General features: G+C 38.7%; 1 protein-coding gene across 1 annotated transcript in view; it reads right to left on the reverse strand.

Annotated features, from left to right (window-relative positions):
• Positions 1–2,548: 2,548 nt before the first annotated feature.
• SATB1 (SATB homeobox 1) overlaps positions 2,549–26,187 on the reverse strand; it is a 73,357-nt gene continuing 49,718 nt past the window's right edge. The window contains exons 11-13 of the mRNA XM_062496201.1: positions 7,163–7,366; positions 6,585–6,680; positions 2,549–4,064 (exon numbers count right to left, since the gene is read on the reverse strand). Coding sequence (XP_062352185.1) covers positions 3,582–4,064; positions 6,585–6,680; positions 7,163–7,366 — 783 coding nt within the window. The 3' untranslated portion in view covers positions 2,549–3,581. The remainder of the gene's footprint in view (positions 4,065–6,584; positions 6,681–7,162; positions 7,367–26,187) is intronic.

Consider the following 26,187-nt stretch of genomic DNA (forward strand, 5'->3'; position numbering starts at 1 on the left):
ACACTGGGGATTCTAGCATATAAACGTAAATCTTGTCAGTTAAATACAGAATAATTGGAATCATCAGGGAGTAAAAATACTCTGCTTTTTATTGTAAACACTATAAAACATGATAAATACTTAAGTTTTATAGTAAAACCTAAGTCCTGCCATCCCCTCCCAGCACACATTTGGCTCTTTTTTTAGGCATTTGGCTTTCTTTGCAGCTTAAATTCTATTCCTAGTAATACTCCTTCCCCATTCTTCCCTAAGTATATATGAAATACTCATTTAATACACTCAGAGAAGCCCTACTCAGTGAGTTACTAACAACTTCCCAATTAATAGCGGTTTTATGTCTCAACTTTTGTGCTTCATTACAGAATTCCAGTCTGATTTCTTAATCTTTGCTGAAGTGGAAATGTGTGTTTGTTTGTTTGTTTGTTTGTATTTTTGGGGGGTTTTTTTGGTAGGTTTCCACCAGATGGTGAGAAAAGGAACTTTAGGAACAGAAAAGGACATAAGGTAATTTTCTAGGTAGTATAACTGGTCATGAGTCAAGGTGGCATATGCTTGTTGTAGCTGAACTCCTAACAGTACAAATCTCTTGCATTCTCAGGAAGCTGGATTCCTTAATACCCGTATCACCTTTGAAAACACTGCCAAAGATTTAACAAAAATGCTTTTGGTCACATAGGCCAAGTGAAAAGAATGTGCTTGCAGCCCACCCACTGGGAGACAAAAAGGCAGTGATTCGAACTCCTGTGCAGGTAATGTGTGACTACAGAGGCCAAACCATTTGGAAGATAACCTCAGCTACAGTAAGAGAAAGAACAACGAAGATAATGGAAAAGAAACAGCTATAATAACCATCTGCAAGCACACATGGCCTCTACTTCAGCACCCATAAAACATAAAATGATAAAAGAAAAGGAAATTGCTTGCGAAATAGCAAAGACTACTTTATAAACATTTCTTCTTATGCTCTTGTAGGGTTGCCCTCTTTCTGGTATTTGGATTGCTGTGTGTATTAGCGTTTAGTGTGGAGAGAAGTATATTCCAGGAAAGTCTTTCCTTCACTTCCCCTTCTGCCTTGTGTATGCAGTGTGTACCATTGTTAGAGTGTACCCAAGGGTGCCAGCAGTATTGTCCTGCCCACCAAAACAGTTTGTATTGCCTGGGCTACATACCCTGCCCCTTGGCTGTGTACTGGGGTCAGCCCTAGCTCAGTCTGCATGGCTGTACAAAGCAACAATGCCATTTGAAATAAGGGAAGAAATCCAACCATGATCACAGTGACTTCCCTTGACTAGGCTCAATTTTCCTTTTAGTGACAAGCATAGCTGTGGGCTATCAATAGTTTTACAGCTACTACAAGTCCCTTAAGCGAGAACATAGTTTTACGACCTTTTTATTGGAATGCAATGCCAAATTACATATATGTGTCCCTCCTAAGGCTTATTTCCCTCCCAGAGTGGTACTAAGGCTTTTCTTCAAACTGGACTGGATCCCAAGCCCAAACCATGGTACAGTCCCAGCGCAGTCCTGGGAGAAGCCAAGAGGTGCTGTAGCTAAGAGCTGCTCAATGGACTCACAAGGACATTGAGACAAAGCACAACCTGAAGCAGTTTTAAATTTCCTTATGAACTTAATGGAACTAAACCAATACATGTGCTGAGTCATTTTTGCCTTTGAAATTCATGTTGTGTTTTGCAAACTTTTAGTTATTTCGGGAAGAACTGAGCTGAATCCCCATCCCGAGCCATACTGCATGTGAGCTATTTCTCTCCTAGAACAGTGAGTACTCCATAACTTTTAGCTTCAGACTGCTCTTAAGCCTAGACACGAGCCTTGCATAAATTCAGAGGTCACCAATTGATATGGTTTTATCAAGAACCTTATTAGTGATCATTAAAAATAATCTTGCTTAGAAGGAGACTGCTATGGGCAAAGCCCATCTTTCCTATTTATTTTATGACTATTAATGTTTTTTTTTAATGTTTATACATTAGTGCAAGGAACAGTGTTAGCATAATTCTAGTGTAAAATAAAACCAGCTGTATCCATTATAAGTGCATTACTGCCAGGAACTGTAAATATGTTTATGCCTGATAGCCTTCTGACTCAATAATATCCTGCTATCTCTGTTGGGCAGGCAAGTTTTTAAACCAAGAAAAGACAGGTTATGATTTTCATAACCAAACTGTGTTTCTTTTTGAAGTATGTTATCTAAATTCAAATTTTAAGAAGGTCATTAAAAAAATCTGCCTGTGATTTTAAAGGAGAACAAAGTGGTGGCAAGAAGGTATGATGTGCACTAAGAACAAGTTATTCCTCCCAGATATACACATACGCAGACAAACCCTGCCATATCATACCATACAAACAATTTTAATTGTGTAGTTACAGTCAATAACCACTCCTAGTCAGAACATTTCTGCATAAAGAAAATTGTGATACACTTATAAAAACAGCCAGCTGTAACAAAATAACTGGTGTTTTCATAGCAATAAACTCATAAAAAAGAAATACACCTTTATACAGAAAATTTATACAGCTGTAGCTTTAAAATTGATTGTAAACCAAAGGAAGACACATTGCAAACATCAATTATTTTCACATTAATTGCATAAGTTTCTAAGGTGATCTATTAGTTTTATTTACCTAAGCTTATTTGCATGATAGTAAAAATTGCATACAACAATAAGAGTGAAGCTTATAGTATGAATTGCTTGGATAACATAGAGCACTTTTTATAGGCAACTGTGTAAAGCACATTTTCTCTATTTAAAACTTTTAAGACACTTTGTTTTACTGCCCATCAAAATACATTTATAAATAGAAAAAAAATCAGTATGGTAACAAGAGAAGCAATATTACATTTAACGGAAACTTCCAAAAAAATTAATTACAACATGATGCTGCAGGATCTACAAATAAATAATGAGGACTAAATTGTGTTTCACATTTTCTTTTTCATTTTCTCTAAAACCATGTAACAATGAGAATGGAAAAAAAAATACAGTGACCTTTATTTCCAAAAGAAAACAAATCTGAATTACGGCAGTGCCATATAATACAAGGCATTTGTTGGCATATGTTATCTTTAAACTGCATTCCACAGTCTATAGTTCTTTTGTAACATACAATAGAACAAGAGTAACAAACTCTTTTTATTTTATTTTTTTAAATAAATGTGATTTTCAAAGATCAAGTGTGGAGTGCTACAGTAATAATTAAAATCAAGAACAAAACAGAAACAAAAAAACAGTAAATCACAAAAGTTGTAATGCTTGTCTGAAGGCTCCAGAATCAAAATCACTGGTATCATGCTTATTGGGTACACTCACAGTGTATCCAGTGAACACAAATTAATATCAAACAATCCTCAACGCTTCATCTGTTGCTGCGAAGCAGTTTGTAAAACAGAGTAAAACATCTAGTGCAGTCTGCATTATCCTTTTTTTCAACTTTTGTGCAAGTTTTGGAAGATTCATTGGCCAAACAATGAATAATAAGGGTTTTTGACACAATGCAATATGGAATTTTCATTTCATTAGTAAATACCAGTGGCACTGTTGAAAGAAAATAATACTTTTAGATCAGTCTTTCAATTCAGCATTAATCTCTGTGTTCCCTTCTACTGATAACTCTTCTTCTAGTTTAACTGAAAAAAGCGTGTTTGCATTTTTGTCTTGGATGCTGTCTTCTAAATCCTTGAGCAGCTCTTCTTCCTTGTATTCTGCAACATCCACCTCCAAACCAGAATTGTCCTTCAGCTTCCCGTGGTGCTTGAGATAATACCGCTGGTTCTGAAAGAACTTGATAATGGTGTACTTGGGCAGGTCAAGCTGAGCGGAGAGAGTCTGGATTGCTTCTTCATCTGGATACAGGCCTACATCTTGTATGAAACTCTGTAGGATCCCTAGGGCCTCAACAGAAATCTTTGTTCGCGGTCGGGGTTTCTGACGATTTTCATCCTCAGATTCAGCTGGTGATGCTACTGTTGGTTGCCTTGGGGGTAGTCTGGGACCTGGTTGTTGTTGCTGTTGCTGTTGCTGTTGTTGCTGTTGCTGCTGCTGCTGCTGCAAGACAAAGAACAGCATTTTTTTGTACATGTATTCTTACTCATATTTTGTTACTGAGAAAATCCTGGGGAGGGAGCAGGGGAAGAAATTGCAGAGCTACAAATAAAGGCCTAGAAATTTTAAAGGACAAAAAAGAAAGAAAGAAAAAAAAGAAATAACAAAAAGAGCACCGTAGGTTTGCCGGACCAAAACACTGAGGACACAACATCGGTGTGGTTTAGCTGACAAATTTTAATGAACATGCTCCATGAGTCAAGTGCAGACAAGACAAAATGCTAAGGAGATGACATAGTATAGGATTAACTTCACCATCTTAGCCAGAACTGTAGCAAGGACAAAGTGAGAAAAGTGCCAGATGAGGGCAAATGTTCCGGAGCTCTGCCAGCAACGGCAGCTGCTGCCCAAAAACAAGGGCTGCAAATCTCTAGCAATAGCTAGACGAAGGGACTGGGGAGTCAGGGGGAAGGAGAGCATTTTAGTTTTGTAAGTACGGACATATATATCTCACTGCTGATCTGACCTCAGCATGCACTGAAGTCTCATCAAACTTGCAAACATTACGACAGAATGTGCTGGCTGGAAGCACCTAACGTGATTCTGTCAAACCCAGCCTCGGCAAGGACAAAAGGATCTGGAGGGAAGAAATATGTATTCCCCCTTCTGGATCTGACCTCTCTTGCCTGTGGTTTCTGAGCAGGCCTGTGCTGCCTGTATCCCAACAAATGAGCAGGGAACAGACTTATTTACCTGCCTCTGTGTTTGTGCTAGGGATTATTTAGTTAATATTTATAAAGCACTAAGATGCAAAGCTCTAAATAAGTTGAACTATTATTATTAGAAGGGAACATGCTGCATTCCAAAAATTCAGGCAATAAAAATGAGCCAATATGCACATCAGAAGAATAAGATAAAGCAAATCATGATGTAAATAATTAACAAGAGCTTAAAATGAAGTTTTGCAAGCATGGATTCAGTAACATTCTTAAAAGGTGAGGCACTGAGCCCAAGGGACAGAAATGGTTTTCTCATCTACCACCAGAGTACAGTACACTATAAGACCATGTTTAAAATAAAAAGTAAATTTATCAGCTACTGTTTGTGTTGACAATTCTTCTGCTGCATAGCACAGGAAGCACTGGTTAGTAAGATATTTTGGATCAGCAAATTTCTTGTCATATGGTACAAACCACCAGTTATTATTAAAAAACAACCACAGCAAAACAAGCAGTTGCTATCACTGCATTTTATTTCCCTTTGAGAGTCTCCCTTCAATAATTTTCTGTGTTTTGGTAGAGGTTTCCAGGCTTCTAGTAGCAGTTCTTTGAGACCCTAAGAAGCACAAAATGCTGTACAAATGGTATAAATACTGGAGGAATTACAATTGTGTCCACTTCACAGGGACTCCTGCAGTTGTAGAGACTTAGCACAGAGCTACACAACTGGTTTAGAAGCACTGCTTTAAGTGATCTTCATATTTTAAAATCTGACACAAATGCCCTGGAATTAGGGCTCCCTCCTCATCCCTATTCAGGTCTTTTCATGTTTTATGGTCTGTGAGCAGTCCCATTCAAGGTTCCAGTCCTGAAGAGATTCAAGACTACTCCCAGCACGTTAAATTCTTATAAGACTGGAGGCTTTGTATAGGCAGTTTGAAAACTTGTGTCTGAGCTACATATTTATGCATCTACAACAATTACCATGTAGAAGAGCGGAGACAAAACTCAGGCCCAATCTCCCAATCCTTACTCATACAAGTACTATTAAGAGATTACAATGCAACTGCTTATGTGAATAATATTTATGAGATCAAACACACAACTTTTATCAACAAGGCAAGAAAATCTAAGTAAGTGGCATAGTGGTTGAATGTTTATACTGTGCATAAGCTTCTCCTTTTATCCCCTTAAGAAGCGATTTTATTAAAAACAATGTACATTTTCAAACAAGTGCTGTTTTATTACTTAATATAGATCTTTCTCTCTCTTTTTGCTAAATCAAACAGCAAGTTTCCAGGCTTTCACAATTATTTTAGTACTTGATATCCTAAGGGATTGTCTTATTCAGTTTGCTTTATCTTTAATATACACTCGTGTTGTTTCTGGCTGCAAGATAACTCTATCCTTCCTAGCTTTGTAAATGTTTTTCTGTATAGGTAATACAAGTGATACACAGGGTTTCAGCTGAGGTTGGGAAAGCATGGGGTAATATCTGCCCTTTAAGAAGGAGCAGTTACAAGGCTGACCTCAGGCCTTTTGTGAGAAGAGATTAAAGAGTCACCAGCTCAGAGAGACAGCAGTCCCCACTGACAACCTGGGCTACACAGCTTAGCACAACAGCCAGCTCCACTCCCGGCCGGCAGTGCCTGTGCCAGCCAAAAGGGTGCCTGCAGCTCCTGGAGGAGCCTGCTGGGGCTGCCCTGAAGCAGAGGGCAGCTTTTCCAAGCCTCATGGTGTGGGTCTTGTGGGTCTCGAGTCCCCTCTTCTCTCTCCCTGACATGGTGCCCTTGTGCCGGCTCACCTGCGGAGCAGCACCCAGCCAAGGTCCAGCGGTCAGCAGGCCTGGTAGGAAAGCGCCTCTATGCTCTCCTTTCCCAAGGGTGGTGGGAGAGGGGCTCTGAAGGAAAAACAAACAAATGTTGACTCTCCCCAGTCTCAGCTGGGGTTAAAATGGGATGAGGAATCCCCTTCCCTTCACTCCTGCCCAGGATGAGCCGCCACTGCTGAGGGTTCTCGCTTAGCTTTTGAACAGCAGCAGCACGAGGTTCTCCTGCTCTGTTGGGAAGACCTTTGACACCGGTGCCACACGGCCCTGCCTTTAGGTCCTGCTGCATGTCCAGCCAGGCACAGCCAGCCCGGGGCTCGCCCTGCCTGGCACACAGCTGCCTCCGTGTTACCACCACTCGGTTTACAAACAACCAGCGAACCGAAACGAGAACTGTGGGTGGTCGCACAGGCTCCTTTGAGCTGCGGTGCTGTTATCTTGCACTGGGAGACCTGCATTTAACCTGACCGGGAGGGAAGAAACACTAATTTCCTTTGCTCCGTTTAAAGCTTTATTTACTTAGCGCTCTGCGGGATTGGCCAAGGTAAACTAACCTGAATCTGTTCTGCTGGCACATGGATAATGTGGGAAGGCCTGTCACCATGGTGATGAACTGCATTGCTTTCTTGTTCATAAATGGCATCGCGTTCAGGCTGAGGAAGACTGAGGAACCTTCGGATCATGGAGAGATTCTCCCAGAGGGTCCTGTTCTCTGGTGATGGATCTTCTTTCCAACGTAACAGCTCACAGAGCCACCCCTTGAAGATAAAACCAGCAAAACGTTAGGTTTTCTTTGGTCACACTGCAAGGGGCAAAATGAGGGTGAAAAGTATACTTCAGAGGTGCTGCATTCTCTCATGCTCTCACCTGATCGAAAGGGCTTTCACTGCACAGGCTAGGCTTAAAGCAAACACCAGTACATGGAGAGGCTGCCCAGCAATTTCACAGACCCTTACCAAGCACAGGTGTTTTGGAAAGCACCTTCCCCCTTGGTCTCACACACAGCACTGCTGCTTGTTTGCTTGGCTGTAGGGCTGCCTAACGTAAAACACAGCAGTAGAGAAAACTCCCTACTATCCTTTCAAAACACAGGAATCCTATGACTAGATGCAGTCAAGCGATAACATCCTAATTTCTACTATAAGAAGAGGTTTCTCTGCAGGTAAACTTATTTCAAGTGATACATAACTATTTCCAGATTGTCCTCATAGACCCAGAAAAAAAACCAAAAACAAAACAGTCTCTTAGTTTTACATACAGACAGGATTATTGGGGGCTGGGGGAAAGGAAGATGTCCTCTAGCTTCTGATACATCCTTTATACATTTCCACAACAAGGACAGCAAGGTGCCTAAGAGTCTTTGGGATACATAATATGAAGCCAGCTACAGAATCCTCTGCAAGAACTGAAGCAGTTGCTAATTTGCTTCCGAAAGAGACATATGAGTTAATCACAAAAATTTAATGTTTCCTTACATCTTCTTAAAATTTAATTGAGGATTTTTTTTCTTAACTGTGCACTGGTAGTTCTAAAAGAGGAATGCAAACCCTCTAGCTAGGATAGTGTGCATCAGCAGAAATTTTCTAATATATTAAAATTTAGGAACAAAATATTACATGTATGAAATATGCATATTTCCTTTATTTTAGCTTCAAGGATTTGTTTTCAAGAATAGGTCCATGCAGTTTTATTTCTTAATGCTGTAGGAAAGATAATGTGACATTTTATTGAATCAACAAATAATATAAATGTACAGAAGCTTTTAGATCCTTTTTATATGTACCAGTAGTAGTGGATTAATGGTTTATCCAGACTGGTTTACCAACAGATACAATAGACATATAGATTCGATATAGATATGTATTTTCTTGAAGATACTTATAGCTAATAGTTAATAAATGCAGTGTAAAAATATTGCCACAACAGGAAGAGTAGAAGTAAACAAATAATGTTAATACATTCATATTGTATATGAAAATATTTAGTGAGGTTTGTATTAAAAATTGAAGTATATTTGCTTGGATGTAAGTGAAAAACTGGACGAATGACATAGAAGAAAATGCCCCCAAGAAACTATCAAAATGACAAATGTTATAGAGAAGGTGGAAGCAGAACTGAAAAAGCAAAAATTTAAATGGGGCCAAAATCTGCCAGGTGTTCATGAGGTGTGCTAGGGACAGGGTGGAGACAGGGGAGAGCAGGGGCAGCAGAAGAGCTCCCCTACACCCTAGGGATGGAGCACACCCCATTCCTTGACCTTGCACTAAGTGGGGATGCTGTGTATGGCCCCAGGGTTTAGGCAGGTGACTTGGAAACACGGCCAAATGCCTTCACACAGAGCACACAACACTCAGCCTGTCCTGGCTGGAATTGTATGGCATGTTTTCAAAACAGTAGCTAGGGTCTCTGGAATCTCACTGGAATGTATTAGCAGGGCAAGCTCTCCCTGCCCCTAACAAAACCAACATGTTGCTCGTAGCTCTCTGCTCACTGTGCATCCACAGGGATACTGAGTGCTGGATTACACTCAACAGCAGCGTTTGTTTATTGCAGTAAGTTAAAAGTGGTGCAGTCAGAAAGCAAAGATAGCTTGTTGGGAATGGAGGAGAGAAGATGATGAAGAGAAACCAATCTAGATATTTTAACTCAAAGGCAGTTACAAAATTCTTAATTAAAGAACCCCAAAGCCACAAACCATCCCATGCCAAAGGGTAAAAATTGTCCTTTGGTTGTGTGGAATCTGCACTGCTTCACACTGAAATTGTTGGCTCTCTTTCTAACAGTGGTGAAACAAAGAGCAGAGCTGCCTATCATGACAGTTTGATGGAAGAAAAAAAAAAGACAAGACAACTTGTCTCCACCCATGACACTTCTCCAAGGCATATACACAGGCTGGGAAAGAAGTTGCACCATGCATTTAGAAGCTGCACATATTTTGTCTGCTGACCACAGGAATCACAGGGTTTGTTTTTCTCTTAAAAATGCAGTAGAAACTCTTTATAATTAAAAAATAGCCAGTAGAAAAAAATAATTCCTAGATAATAACATTTTCTGTTGATTAAACATATTTCACAACCATTTTTGTTAACTAAGAAATACCTTCTGCCCTTACTGTCTTTTCTGTTTCTGTATTTACTAGGTTGGACCTTATTTTTATTAACTGCTGATAGCTAACATTGTATTTCCAATAATTTTCTTTCAATATTTGCACTGAAATAATACTTCTAATTCCTTATCTAAAATCATTTGATAAATTGTAACCTGAAACACGTCTCTGCTAGCCTTTCAGGGATTTTGAGATAATGAAGACAGATACTTCTGACAGGGTACACAGAAAAGATTACTGTTCGACCAAAATGTCTCTATTCCACTTGGCATATTTTTAAAGAAGTAGACACAGACTGATGAAACATTTGGTGGAAAACATGGAAACAAACAACTGAATTCTTTTACAATTACAAGGATAGAAACAATTTTTTGGTCTTCACGGTTTATTTCCGTACATATTTATCAAAGTTGATCTCACCAGTGTTCTCAGAAGAGATAGTGGATGGACAGCAAGAGAGACTGTAGGGGCTTACTTTGCTAAGGGAGTAAGAACTTTATACCAATATGCTTTTTTTTGGTTCTAGATAAACAAATAAAAATAGAAGTATTTCATTTAGTTTCTGGTTCAGAATTCTGTGCATGAAATAACGCTCATTCATAAAAGTCACGTACATGAGAAAGTATGAAATGTTTTTACAAAATTTAGGAAAAGTAATAATCTGGACTTTTCTAATGGTTAATTTAAGTTCTGTAACATTTATAAGTTTTGTTTCCATTTGATCTAAAATAATATGAAATGCTGCAGATAATGCAGTTGAATTTACAAGTGAATGTAATGGGGCTGATTTTTCTCCTTTCATGGTTTTTTAAGTCTAGAGCAATTTCTGCCCAGTTTCCTTTTTTTCTTGTTTTTATAGTTTTACAGGAAGTGGAAATGACCACAAAATAATAAGGAAATATTTATAAAACAGATTAGATCATGACCGTTTTATACAGCATATAGAGTACATTGTTAAGAAAACAGCATTAAAATAATGAAGTTGATACATTTAGGCAGAAACACAAACCCCCCAAAATCTCTGCAATGACATTGGGACCAACCTTGATTTTAAAACAGAGTAAATTTGCCAGGCAACATTGCGCTGAATATAAAGAGAGTACAAAGCAAAATATAAACATTAGCCACATGTAATATGTTTGGAGAACTTTCAGGATGTTACTACTTTTCAAACTGACAAAGTTTAATTTGACACCTTCTGTTCTAAAACCTTTGTTTCTATTCAAAATCACGCCTTTAGCTGCTATCAATCACTATGCTCTCCCTATTACTTAAAATACTGGCATGGGCCCTGGATAAGCTGAAAATGCCATGCAGATGAATTCTGAGATAATATGTTCAAACCTGTTATATACAACACAAATCCTGTAAAGTTATGTATTGTAAACCTACATTTATTGGGAACTAAAAGTCTTAAATCCATCTGCTACAAAGAAAATACTGTTATGCACTTTCAAGTAACCAAGTACCATCTGCAAAGGTCTTGCTACAGTAAGCAAGAAAATGGTGAAAAAAAAAAAGATGCTAAACCTAAGATATTTAAAATAAATAAGAGTCTTCTGTCTGTTTTTCTGATAGGGATTTAGTAAAGAAACCAAGACATTAGAGGAAAAAAACCTGTGAAAGCTGAACTGCCAAACTACCGCAGGAAAAGCGCAAAGAGGATAACTGCCAAAACTTAGGCTCTGCAATACCCATGAGCATGCTTATTTTAAAGAAAGCATCTATGCATTTTATCTATACATTCAAATTCTGTTCTTTTCAGTTAGACTTCTGCTGTGCTTAAATAAAACAGTACCCTTTCACATAGAGTTTCTAATCAAATATTCTTCCATTCTTTATTATAACAAGGAAAAAAAAATACACCTAAGGTATAAATACCTACCCTTATTACATCAAAGAGGGTAAGATTACAATCATGAAAAATGCTCTCTGGTCAAAGCTTTCCAAATCAGAAACAAACACATCTAGTCTGAGAAGGGAAGGCTACAAGGTGAAGCAACTGAACTTTTTTGGTCATTTTGTTACAGTGATAATAATTTGCCAAATGATTAATATTTCTTACAGAATAACAATGATTTCAGCATTTTTTTAGAAAGGCTATAGCTTAAATCTAACAGTGGTAAACATTTAGAGTATCAATGCTAAGACATATTCATTTTTTTTTGGTTATAGTATATTTAAGATTATTTTGTATCATTCTCTGGGGTGCATAGTATAATAAAAATATATGGTGTTAAAAGAAATCAATCTAAATAGGGAGGTATTTGATACAAACATTTTAGCAGAAAGTGTGAATTGCATTTCAGCATCTACCGTGAACAAAGACTAAGTACATAATCCATTAAACAGTACTTCTAACTAAAAAAAATTGAGTATTGTAGACTAAACTGAAGTAGGCATTTTGAATGAGAACATTTTCAGCAACTAACTAGAAAGCTAGCAATTTATCATTCAACAAATAATTTTCTACTTTTAAAAGAATCTGTAAGTGTTACTTATGCTAATGAAGACTGTTTTTAATCTGCCCACAAATATGCTAATAGAGGGCAATTTTTTTTTATTTACAATGTTGAAGGCACTCCAGTTTATAGAACGCAGATATGAAATTACACTTGGTAAAATGGGCTCTTAATTGTCTGAGCAATCCAAATCCTTCACCTTTACCAGGAAAGCTTATAGACAAGACAAAAGAAAAGAACTCATGGACTAAACTTTAAATATTGACTTTTTCCCCTTCAAAAGCCATCCAAATTGCTTTACAATCTCATTATTGTTCCAAACAGCTGCACTCAGATACTTTTAGTTCTTTACACAACAGATTCCACATATACAAGGGAAGAAAAAGGGCCAGCACAACCAATGCCATATATACATATAGTATTAGTCTTTAGCACTAAACTTGTAAGCTGCACATTGCACAGAGAGGTTGCTTTTGGAAAAGTCATAATACTTTGAGCGAGATACATAATGGTAGCAAAGGAGTACTGAAAGCATTTTAAATTATTTACTAGGTTAAAAGGGTGAAATGGTACTTTAAATACATCAAATTTCATCATCTGGGCCATTTTTTGGTGGCAAAGTGGTATTGATCTTTCCAAATGCTTAAAATTAACTATTTCCAGAAGGTCATTATTTGATTAAAGGCATTAAAGTTGAGGGCAAGAAATGATGCACTTTGTCTTCTTTCCCATTCAAATAATCGTGTAATTTAATCAGAACTATCCCTTCATGTCCTGTAATAAAAATGTTTGTCTTAAGATATTGTTCTTTACCTAACATATTAACCTTTAAATGTTATGAAGTTCTTAAGAATAATCTCTGCTTAGAGAAGATTCTTCCATAATGCAATGAAAGGATCTCCAGCATTTAAATTGATAAGGCCAAATTTCCCCTACACATTGATTGGAAAATGCATTAAACCCTTCAACTGAGATTTCTCACAGTGTTCAACAGGATCAGAAATTCAGGGAGTTCTGAATCAGTACACTCATGCATATGGCATTGAGAAACAAAAATAAGCAAATGTCACTTCAACACAAACAAATATGACCAATAAGTAACAATGGACATTGCTTTAATTTCTCTGGCAAATGTTGTTTATGTTACATTTACATTATCTGAAAAAATAAAACAGTGAAAACAGGGAACACCCACTGCAGGGTAAGAACAGAGCATTTAATTAAAAATTAATTTTCATGCTAAGATCCCTGAATCTGTCTTCTTTCTGTGTAAAATACCTGTGGCTTAGATGTGGGAACAAGCCTAGATGACAAGAGCAGTCCTTTTTACCCTTAGATGTTATTCTGGAATTTTCTGCTGCAGGAAAATTTATTCTGACAGCAGGTTTATCTTTCCTAAAGTACATAAAGTGTCCTGGCTAGGTCCTATGCAAAGCTGAATAGACCCAAGTGCTTCACAGAAGAACTGACGTCTATTGAAAGAAAGGCCACTGGGTACTTTTATAAAAATCTGGGAAAACTAATAATGTACCAGACTCAGTAATTTTTGATATTAACCAAAACATTGTTTAGAATTAATTTTAGCTTATTTTTACAGGAAATTTAAAGCACTGACTTCCTTCTGTGAGGTATATAGTTTTGACTAATTTTAACAACTGCATTGAATATTCAATATTTCGGGATTTCCCGTTTTTCTAAGAAAATTGTGCATCCTGAACTTAGGAAGCAAAAGCTCATTTTCAGCTGGTTCCAGAAGATGAGTAAAGATACCAGAATATAAATTATCTTCTTGATACGTGGCCTAAAGTGATAATAAATGTCCCCAGAACAATGGTTGCATTAGTGTTTTATTTATTCTAATCAGCCTTAAGTTTCAGCCTTTGCATTTGAGCATTGAGGAAGTTTGAAACCTGAATTTGTCCTTTATCTCCAGATATTCCTGGTTCATCTATTTTACTGGCTTTCATTACTAGAATATTGAAAAGGGAAGCCAGATGTGGATTTTAAGTAAATCTGCATCCACCATCATCTTAGAGGAGATTTGAAACTGAAAACTGTACAGCCTCATAGGGCTTTTCAGAAGAAAGGCAAACTTCACGGGCAGAAAAAAAACTTTCTCTTGAGAGCACTGAGAAAGATTAAGCCATTCCTCAACTTTCTTGTCCAACCTATTATTCAGCTACACCATCTGTCTGCATGGTACCTCCACATTTTATCTGTGTGGAGAAAAACAAATTACCAAATACCTAGCAGTGGTACACAAATTTTCGGTGATATTTTAGGGGAAAAAGATTCCTAATGTCTCTTCATCCCTCTGACTTTTCCTCTTCCTACTGCAGCATTTCAAAGTTAAATACATATTTCTATTCTTGTAAACATCCAAACAAATAAAAAGGAAAAGAAACTTGCTAAAGCAACCTCTAAAATTCAATGACAAGCATCCAACAAGTACAGAAGCAAAGTGATGTGGATAGCTGCTGTGCTGCTCCCACAGCCTTGTCTGTCACACCACACCTCTGTTTCTACACGGAGCCATGGTGAGTGGCCAAAAGTCAGTGCTTGCAAAAAACTAGCTAGATTAAGGTCTGAGGCTGTGTCAAAACTGGTCTGTGTGTCCCCTGTGTATGAGCACTGCAGACACGACCAGCTCATGGACAGAAAAAACCTAACCTGTAACTCTAAACCTGACTGAAAATATAAGTATCACTACATTTTAGTGGAGTACAGAGAAAATTCAATAATATAAATGAAGGGCTTCTCCTAAGCTTGGTTTCTCTGCTCTCAGCTTCCTTCACCTTTTCTTTCTCCTGCTCAAATGTACCTTTTTTACAGCATTGCCTTCAATTACCTAGCAATGATAGATACCCACGAGCCCTTATCAAAACCACAGTGTATATACCTTTGAAAATCTTATTTAAAATATTGAATCCTATATAAAATGCAACTACATTCATATGCAAAAAGAGAAAAAAGTAATAGGAGCACAAAATAATGGGTGAAGCTTTACTGTGCCTTTCTCTCCTCCAGATCCTTCCTCTTTATCACACACTTTATTCAATTGCCATTGTAACCATGAGAGAACATCTGACAAAAATGGACTTAACAATAATAATAATAATAAAAAAACACCAAAAAGAAAGGAAAACCACCTACTAATTATTGAATAAGCCAGTCTTAGTCTGGTACATTACTTTTTATAGTACAGTCATATAAAATGGGTCAGTGGGTTTCACAGAGGGTGACTGATAATATATAACTCTTTATCTTTTATTTAAGCAGAAAGAAGTACTGATTTCACTGCAATATCAATGTGTCCCTTGAAAGTAAATACAACCCTAAATTCAACCATGAACCTTAACAGCCCACTTTTATTTATTCTTAAACATGCAATCAATTTTGTATGGCAGCTATATCTGTAGTTTAGATAGAGAAGAATCTTTAATAGAAAGAGTCCAACAATTTTAAAAATCTTTTTTACTACTATCAATTTAGAATGAACAGCAACTGTTTACTCTTACAGTGCTTAAAGAGATTTAACCTTTGCTTTGGGGGAAAAGACTTTCAGTAAAAGAGCCATTGGGCCAAGGTGTCACTTTTGTAATTACTTATATGTTTACCCATCATTGTTGCTGTATATTTTTAAAAAATATTATAAATTCCCAGATGGAACGATTTAATTTAATGGATTCTTTTCATATGTTTTTTTTTTCTTTCCAGAATTCATTTTGGATCAGGGGAAGATCTACCACACATTGAGGTTTCACAGGCTCACAGATATTTGGACTTCATTGTAAATGCAGTTCAGCTGACAAGATATTCCAAAAGTGACATCATTCCAAAACATACACAACTCAAATCCATTCTCAGACATCCCTTCAGATTTTCACAGCCTAACTAAAAGCTTTTGTACAGATTTGAATTAAACATTCAAATATTCTGAGAAAATGTCTTGTCTCTTGCAGTTAAGCTGGATTCTGTGGCTCTCAGTTTCACAGTGAAGAACATTTAATGTCCTGATCAAGACAAGGGTGAGGGAAGTCTTAAGGAAATTGAAAAGAAACTTTTCTCTGACTTTCCTCCAGATTTTGTTAACCATGGTAACAGTCAGAAAATAAATAATGTAATAATGTTCATTATCTCAAAGCAGTTTAAAAAAAAATCTTTAAAATTCACACCTGTGAGAGTTCGATGCCCCCCAGCAAATGCTAAGGGTGCAGCCAGAAGCATGTATCTCACCCATGGAAAAAGAAAGGCAGTGAAATCCTCAGAAAGCTAAAACACCCGTCCTTGGAGCACAATTACTTGTGGCAGAAACTTAAAACAATAAGAAAGCTGGATCAAAAGGGAAGCTGGAGAGATCAGGTTTCTCTCTCCTGGGTGGGAACACAAGAGTGCTTCCAGGTAGTTTGCCATGAGGATGAGGTCAAGAACAGCCACAAGGGAGAAGTTCCTAGAGAGAGCAGTTCTTAGTGTTACAGTTTTCCTCACTGGCCAAGAAGAGTGCCAGCCCAGCTGAGTCCCAGTCCCAGCTTATTTCTAGACAGGAGTTTCAGCAGTACCTTCTGCCCTTAAGTCAGGGACTGCATGGAGCAGCACATGTCTTCCTGCTCTGATCCCTCCCATCCTGTTCCTCAGTGAAAAAGATCAATCCTTTTAGACTCTCTCTCTATACAAAATAGGAGTAGCAAATGATTTATTGGAAGTGAAGCGAACTGCCTCCCTTAAAGCAAAAATACAAACAAACAAACAAACAAACAAACAAACAAACAAAATAACAAACACCCCCCCCCCCCCAAATTTAAACCCTTCACAGCTTTTTATTTCTTTTTTTTTAATAACTGGTCTTACATAAAGAATGGAAAGTTCCTGTATCAGTAGAGCTTTCTCTTGCACATGCTATAGGTACTAAAGATGCTAAGCACCAGGCTCAGCAAAATAACCAGAAACCTGAGTAAACCCACAGATGTTAACTGATATGTGTGCAAATCTTGCTAAGCTGGAATCCAAAACTTCAGGGAGGTCTGCTAAGGACTTCTCAGTCCAAACATCTTTGCTTTACAAAGATTTGGAAAACTACATTTATATGCTTCTAAAATTCCATCCTGAAGTAAGGAAACATAACACTGCACAGGAATAAAAATGAGATGCCCCCCGAATAACAATGTGCTTTCAGATAGAATCTACCAGATTTGAAATTAGATAAATATTTGCAAAGAGGAATTTTCCCCACTTAGCTAGCTGCATGCCTGCTCTAGCCTATTCAATAGATGCCAACAGTTCGGGCTAATGCATAACCAAAAATCTGAAGTTTGAGTTAGAGGTTAAATTTGAAGAAAAAAAAAAAAGATGCAAAGAGGAATTATTAGTAACAGCAAAATAAGAAGTTATCTGGAACAAAATATCGCCTGGTTTCTCATTTTGCACCTAGAAATCCTGCAATATTCTTTCAGGTGTAATGTGTTTTGAATTACACAGTTTAACATTAAGGGAGAAAACATACATCTGTTATTTCTTACTCCTGACTTTGCCCAGCAGCCCTTCACCTGATCTGTAATTGGTCACTCCTTTAACAAATTACTTTTTGGACTGTTACTGTATATTTGTGTTTGCACAAGATGCCTTTACTCTTTGCAGTTACATATTTAGCAGCTCTCAGTTTTCAGCAGGAATACTACCCTGTCATTTCCTGTTTAGTTACGGGTTGAGCTCGCTTTTGTTTTCTGTGCTGTTTACTTGGTACCCTGCTTCCCCCACAGCCAGGAACCACAGGCTGCTTGCTATCTCCGCAGCCTCCTCCTCGCCTCTGCAACCACAGCTTTGTTTTCTTTTATGCCCCTAGTTAACTCTCAAACAGCTTACTCAAATTTTTCCCCTTTTTATTAATAGTTAAAACACTGATATACTCAATCTTCAAAAGCCTCCTGAATCAGTGATCTGCTCACAGAAGGCACAAGCAACCTGAGAAATCAAGAGTATGGCTCTTTTCCTGGCTAAATCCGTGTCACCACGCAGAGAAAGGAATGATGCTTCACCCTCAAAGCCAGTAGTGCTGGTGACTAGTCCAGCAAAGGCCAAGGGCATGGAGTGTTCACACTGTGCCCTACGAACAAAGGAATATGAGTACAAAATTGTGGCGTGTGGGGTGGGATTCCAGCAGGCAGGGAACAAGGGTAGGACAGGATAAAGAGGCAGATGGAGCAAGAGTAGGTGGTGAGGGTGTTTAAGGGACAGGAAGGGGTGGGAAGAGTCCAAGGAGAACTAAGAGCCATACTGAGAGGAATAAGAGAAGGTGGTGAGATAAAAACAAAACAGAAGGTGAGAGTATAGAAAGTAGGAAGAGAGATTAAGAAAATCCATCCTGCCAGAAACGGCACCTCTTGTCAGGCAGACAGCAGGTGCTGCCTGGGGAAGAGCTGATTCACACATCTGGAGTGTAGGAACCAGAACACCTCTACCTAGGAAAGAAAGACTAAAAATAAAAGATTCAGTGGAAGTGGGAGAGGGTGCCATACTTTATTCTTCTGGCAATTCAGTGCTTCCCAACTGCATGACATTTTTTGAATAGCTTTCTGGAGAAATGAGTGCTGTATTTCCAGATCTTTGCAAGAATCTTGATGGTTCATTTCATCATTGCCTTGTCCAATATGAGCCCTTCCTGTCCTCCTCTTCAACTTACTTCGAAATTTCTGTGACATCTGCAGCCACAGCACTCCCATGGCTTTGGCTGCACCTCCAGAATAGGATTTCCACTCTTTTTGGGGCCTGCACAGATCCTGGGGGAGTCACTAATGGAGATGGCACTGCCATGCAGTGAGGGACATTGATGGCACACCTGCACTGACCATCTCAGCTCTGGGGAACTAGTAATGCAGTCAGCAATGCAGTCAGTAGCTGCTGGTTAACTGGTATGAGCATGGGTCTTTAACCTTGTCTGCAGCAGCCCGGGGGGCCATCTACATAGCCAAATTTCCTGCCACAAACTGCACCTTCAGTGGCTTTCAAAATCTGTCCTGTTCACCTTCATGCGACTGACTTCGAACACTGAGTCTTAGCTCCCTGGCTCTTGCACTTTCAATATTGCCATTGCATCACAAATCACTGCCAATGAAAAAACAACCTCTTACTAAAGCTACTTGGTTTTTTTTTTAAACCTCTACTGGAAGCCTTATTACAGATTAGATTTGATTAATTTCTACCCAATGCACTGCACCACTTCTCCTGCCTGACAATACCTGGAACAGCTTTCGGAGAATCTGCTCAGTTTCATTCTGCACACTTACATTTTTTTCCTTGCTGCAAAAACTGTTTTAGAGTCTTATAATTAAAACTTTCTATCAAAACAGCATAATTTTTTTCTCTGTGCAGGAAAACTAGCCAACTGTGATCTACTAAAGAATAGATAGTTTAAAAAAAAACACCTTACTGATGGCTGTTTAATTAGGGAAAGCTGAAAAATTTACCTGAAAAAATAAATTTATGAAAAAAAGGCAAAATAATTTACAGAAATTTCTAGTTTCCTAAAAAGTGTTTTCATAAGAAAATATTTAATTTTTCATGAGAAATTTTTCAAAATAAATATGGGAATATTTTAATAATAAATATTTTAATTATCCAGTTGCCAAAATTTCTAAACACTTTGAGGATTCTTTTTCAAAAAGAATCTTCTCCCCAAAAGAAGAAGTACAGTGAAGGGTTAGCAAGGAGACAAAATCCATGGTGAAAAACTTTGGCAGAAAATTTTATTTCTGCTAAATTTGGGTAGCAGTGAGGACTATATTTTTTGGTTAGAAGCTCTTCTTAAAGCGAGGTGTTTGCTGGCTTGTTATTTTGAAAACCGGCACAGTAGGATGACTTCTTTAAAAAATGGGCATAAACCCCAAAGATTAGAAAGTCTGAGTGAGTGAAACCCCTGTGCAGTATATGATTTCTTTGCCAAAACAGGGAAGGTTTTACTAATGGTCAGGGAGAAATAATCTCCAAAGACAGAATTGTCTCTTCCCCCTGTATGTTTACTCTTTTATTTCACCCCTTTACAGCTAAGGGCAGACCTTAAAACACACACACACACACACACACACACACACAAAAGGAAACAACAACCCAAAGAGGAGGGGAAAAAAAAAAAAGCTTGAAATTTTAGTTACACCACATGTGGTTTTCATTTGTGAAAAATGAACAAGCTGTTTGTGGTTAAACTGTCTAATCTGCTGTTATCAATCTAGCACTGCATTCAAGATTTACAGGATACATCAGCTTCTGTGCCACATTAGCTGTAAAAGGGAGAGGGGGTGGGAGGAAAAAGGAGGAGGAGAGAGTTTATCCTGAGGAATAATATTTCCAATGCAGCCACACTCACACTACATCTGGTTGTGCTGGTAGCGGCAGTTAAATTGAAATATTTCACAGCGTGTGTCAGAAACATGCAGAATGGTAATTATGACAGATCTGATTAAGCCTGAGTGCCACTAGCTCCCTGGCCAGCTCCGGTTGTGCAGGTGTGACCTTGTGCGTGCCTGCGTGTGTAAATAAAATTAATTACAAGCGAGAGGGCGAAGGCTTCGGTGACATCACAAAGCGGAGAAACTCCCAAGGGGGAGACCTAATGGAATATTTTCCCTCAGTCTAATAATACAGTTCATATTGACTTGAGGTAATTAGTGGGATCATTAAAGCAGTTTTCCCGGCGTATTTGGCTGCCTGATCAGATTAGTGAAAATGTTCTTCAGAACAAGCCCTGTGTGGTCTGCCAGAGAAGGAGGAAATAAAAAGCAACAAAGCATATTTTGGAATGATAAGCAGCGCTGGACTTTTTGCACGGCATTTTGCAGGGCCAGTCCCGGGAGCCTGGGTGCCAGTCTCTCCTGACCTTTTCAATCTTTCATCCCAGGTGCACATGCTCCTGCTGCACTGAGGAGTCACCCGAGACTTTTTAATTTTTGTTCCTCTATACTTCAAAACTCAGCCATCCCTACCCCTCAATGCTTAAAAAAATCAGATAAAAGGCTTGTGGGAATGCAAGCCCTAGAAGAGATACATTAAGATAACTGGGGGAAGGAAGAAGAATAAATACATGATCAGCTCCTTCCCACCTCTCCCCAAAAGCCTAACAGAAGACTGAAGGACTGGTTTGAGAATCAGTAATGTTTTCATTTCCTAACAAGCTTACCCCAGCAGAAGAAAAAGGGGGTAAAAAAAGCAAAAAGTTTAACTATGATATAAAGTCTTCCACAGTAACAGAACACAGAGCCCTAATCAAGAAATGGACCATTTGTTTAAAAACAGTCTATTGAGCATGCTCTACCTTGCAAATGGAATATGCCAAGCTCTGTCACAGATGGCAAGCTTTGACAGTTCCCATCCGTAGCGTCGATACTCGACAGTTCAGCACAAGATCAGTGACATTCTGTCTCATTAGAGCCACGCTAATTATCACAGCTAGTTTCAGGGGAAACCATGTGTTGCAATGGTCAATTTGAAGGAGTCTGTGCATCAACAAACTGGTAATAAGGATCAGACACCTTATTATATGACAGCATGCTGCCTATGATCTGATTTACTGAATCAGAGGTACTGAGGCAACACTGAAGCCTGATGGGTTATGGAATTGCATGTACACAATGTGTAGCTGAAATATGCTTTAAAAATAAAAGGGAGGTATATAGAAATAATACAAATGAAAGATTTAAAATTGTGAAGTTATAATACGGAGTTTTTTCATTTGACATTAAGACATGCAGAGATGTTAGAGATCTTGTCAGCCAGTTTTATCTTTAATCAAATCATATAAAATAAATAATTCAAAATGAAAACTGTAAAATTATGGATTATGCTAAATTATAATTCATTCTATACTCTGATTTTTCAGTTTCAATAACATGTACCAAACATTCCTTATGTTGTGCCGTCTTGCTGCTTTAACATAATTTTATATTTTGTAAAGAGCTTTCTCTTCTTGGCTCTCTTTTCTCATTTGTACATTTAATAACTTAAACTTGTACTTCTCCTAGCTTCTCTCATTCATTTATGCTCTTTCCACCAGACAGAAACCATCCAACCAAAACCCCCCACTCTGCTGCTTCTGGACACCTGCGGGCCGCATCCTGCCAGGCACTCAGCGGTCCCAGCACCTCCCAGGGATGCGCCACAGGCTGCGGCCGTGAGAGCATTAAGCATTAACTCTCCCAACCAGATCAGGGCAGGTGTGCACCGTATCCCCCCAGGGAGGCTCTCCTCAGGGCTCAAATACACTTTGTCTCCTGAAGCTCCTACCAGTCCTTCAAACGGCAGCATTTGAACAGCTCCTGCTGCCACCCACCTGGCTAGGAACCTCCAGCCTCAGCAGATTTGACCCCATGTGTAAAGCATGCTCAGGAAGCACACTTTTTCATCGGTGTGTCAACAAATCTAGCCTCTGCCTTATGTGTTGAAAGGGCTACCTGGCTCCAAGGAGCTGTTTGAAGAGGTCATTATAATCCTCTTGCCAATTAAGTATCTTCCATTCTGTGCCTATTTCCTTTTTCTTATTTCAGGTTTCAATGTCTTTTTCTCCCTCCTCTACGTAGATTTACGTGGGCAATTTCATGCTGATGTGAACCACCTTGAGGATTTTAAGGTTGTTTCTCTTCAATGCATCTTTGTTGATTCATGAAGTTGCTGTCTACCCTTTATTAGGGGGAACCCAAGGCTCGCTGAAGCCAAGCCACTCCACCAAAGCCATATTAATAACGTGGGATATAGTCAGGATCAATGTCAGCCCTTTCTTAGGTCTACCATGATCAAGAGATAAAATAGTCAACTAAACTCAATTTTTCTACCCTCTTTCTGAGAAGTAATTTTTTTAAAAAAAAGTTAAGGAAATTTTCTGAAATTTCCTTATTTCTGAGAGGAGATGCTGTAAAAGAGACTAGGACATGGGTCAGAGGAAGGACATGGAACATTAATTTTTTCCCCCACCAGAAACATTTTTCCTCCGACCTGGGCAAGACAGAACATACTATGACTGTGTAACTCGGTATTTTGTGAAAGAAACAAATCAGCTCTATCTGCCAAGTTTCACAGTTTCACTGAATGACACGCCGCTTTATGGGGCAATTCTTGATCACATGCAAAAGCCCATCTTGCTTTCTCAGTTCACACTCTTCCTCTTGCATCCCTGCTGACACCCGATCCCACCCCGACTCCTGCTGCTCATGGCACCTCTTCAACTGCCAGAGCAATCGCCCCCAGGCAATGAGGGGGGAGGAAAATAACATTAAAAAATAATAAAAAATAGATGCCATTGTGTGTTTTGCAGCTAATGTTTTCTAACTGCTACCTTTGCACCAGGGTGAGGGGTTTATTTCCAGGTGGACCTGTGAAACAGCAGACCTCAGAGTACATTGTGCTTCCACCTCGCGTCTCCCTGAACAGCATCCCTCTCTGCTCCACAGAGAATCCATTGTACACTGAGGTTTGGGGAGGGGCGGGGGGGGGGGGGGGGGGGAGAAAAGAAGGTTTTTAAGCCAAGATTTAAACCCAGGAAGTGACTCAGCTGCTCTGAGGGAGACAAAGGCAGGAGAGAACTTGATGGAGAACAGGGTGATGGGCGAAGGACCGAGCCCCCTCCTGCCCTGCAGGTTGCACCCGTCTGGGCAGCCTGAGGGGCAGTGCCCTGAGGAAACAGCTTTGGAAATAAATTTCAAGATCCCCTCCTAAAGCCACATTGTTACCAGAGGGTTACTCCTGGTGATAAAAAGGTTTCTTTTCCTCCAGCTGGAAAATAGTTGAATAGATTGTTCTATATCTGCGGTAATGGCATGTTACATCTCTGTGCCAGATCCACAATACCGTGCTTGTTCAGTGTGGGAAGCTGTTTAAAAATTACTTTCCTATTAGAGTATATAGCTTAGTCTCTAGATGGAAAAAGCCAGATCAAAGATATAGCATTTATAAAACTGCTGGTTAAAAAGATAAAAGTGAGATAACAGACATCAATTTTTCACTGTAAATCTCTAGGTTTACTACAACATTAAAATTTCCAGTAAAAGCAGGGTTTTATATACCTGAACTCTAATGGCCTATTCTGAAAATATTTATGTCAGGAAAAGCATGGTATTTGCATGCCAAAAGCATTTTTAGTGCCAATGTTTAGCATTCCCTTCCCATTTAACTCTTTCCCATCTATTCATGAGTGCTAGATGCTCTGCCTAGTGCCTACCCATCAGATCTCCTCACACAGGTTCCTGGAGGAGAACACTCCGGAACTGTAAAATGGCAAAAAGTCAAACGCTTCTAATTAAATAGCACTGCATAAAATACTTGCCTGATGGCTCAGGATGGAGTCTCTAACACGGTCTGAAACCCATGATTTTGCTTCCACACTTTGTACATGAAACTACTGCTAACCAAAGCGATGGTAGGACAGGAAACTGGGCAACACAACACAACAGCTCAGAAGTAACAGGTCAGAACTCTACGTCATTAGATGAGGTTTCTGCATGCATGAGTAACACTCCATTAGATCTATATTAAAATCAAAGCATGATTCTGCGAGAACCAAGTGTCTCACCTTCCTCATACAGACATTTTCACCGGGTGAGAAAGGAGGGCATTTGGCATCTATGGGGCCATAAAAAGCTATCAGCAGGATCCACGCTGCAGAAGAGTATTGATTTCACCTGTTTATTTTACTACAAATTGAACTTCTTTAAGCAAATAATGCAGGCTAGCAGCCTTAAACTGTAGTGCATGGGACTCTCAGAGGTACAGAGCTTGATATTACTTCAGTTTTTGCAAACTGTAATTTCCTCAATTTAAGAAAGCTTTAGCAATTTAACCTGATTTTCAGTGAAGTATTGCTTTCTTCCCTGCTTCATACTAGCATGTGCTAGCCACAGCTTTTCAGGATAAGCCATAACATAAATCTAACTTTTCAAAACATAACAAACATACAGAAACACTACAAGTCTCTACCTGCCTTATCTCTCAGGGCTCTTAAGTCTGGGGGTTTTGTTTTGCTTGTTTATCTGTTTTTATGGAATAAAATTAGTTTTCAGCATCTGTCACCATCAAGAAAACTCATCCCTGGCTCCCACATGAGAACACTGTAACCACTGCACAGTTACTGAACCATGATACCTCAATGATCATTACACAAATCAACTTTTTTTCTTCTTTTTTTTTTTTTAATAACGAAATTAAGAATGTGCTTTCATAATTACTCGAATCAGACTTTCAGGTTATAAATTTGGTAAAAATTCAATATGACAAAATTGAAAAAGTAAAGTATGCCACACAATTTTATGTGTGGATTCTTTTAACTTAGAATTATTCAGGTGTGCTGATTAAATTTTAGCAAATAATACTGTTGGCATTGCCACTCTATCATTAAGAACCAACAACCTGCGAGAAGAGACAAAACACTTCGTAAATCCTTCTGTCTTTCTTTTGTGTGCCCTTTTGCAAAGTTCTCTTTTCAACATAATCTAACAAAAAACCCATGAAGGACAGACAATCTACAATAAAACCACAAGATTTTAAACATGGACATTAGGTGCTTTGCCAATTAAAGTCCTAGAACTCCCCAAAGATATGATGTGTTTCAGGAATTTGAATTATATTATCTTCCTTAGCTCCTCAGTATAATCATATTAACTTCTAAAGTTTATATTTTGAATTTAACAGATTTTCGATGCATTCTGTAGATAGTATATCAATCTTTAAAAACACAGAAACTTAAAATGTATAAGGAAGGTATGCATTCCTGCATGGGAAAAGAATTCAGCATTTGAAGGAATGCCCTAGCTGTGTCCCCAAACACATTCACACCCATGTACCAGATAGGCCCTTTCCTTTGGGAAAGGCAACAAGCTGCCAGCGAAGTGCACTGTGAAACTTCAAGAAGACAAATCATCCCTCACCTGAGTCAGCACATGATCTCTCTAACAGCCCTGCAACCTCTGCCTGATTCCACGACCTCTGCCCCACCAGGCTCCAGAACTCAGCTGCTTTCTTGAGCATCAGGTCCACACGC

Source organism: Cinclus cinclus, chromosome 1 (genome assembly GCF_963662255.1).
Source record: "Cinclus cinclus chromosome 1, bCinCin1.1, whole genome shotgun sequence".
NCBI classification, from domain to species: Eukaryota; Metazoa; Chordata; class Aves; order Passeriformes; family Cinclidae; genus Cinclus; species Cinclus cinclus.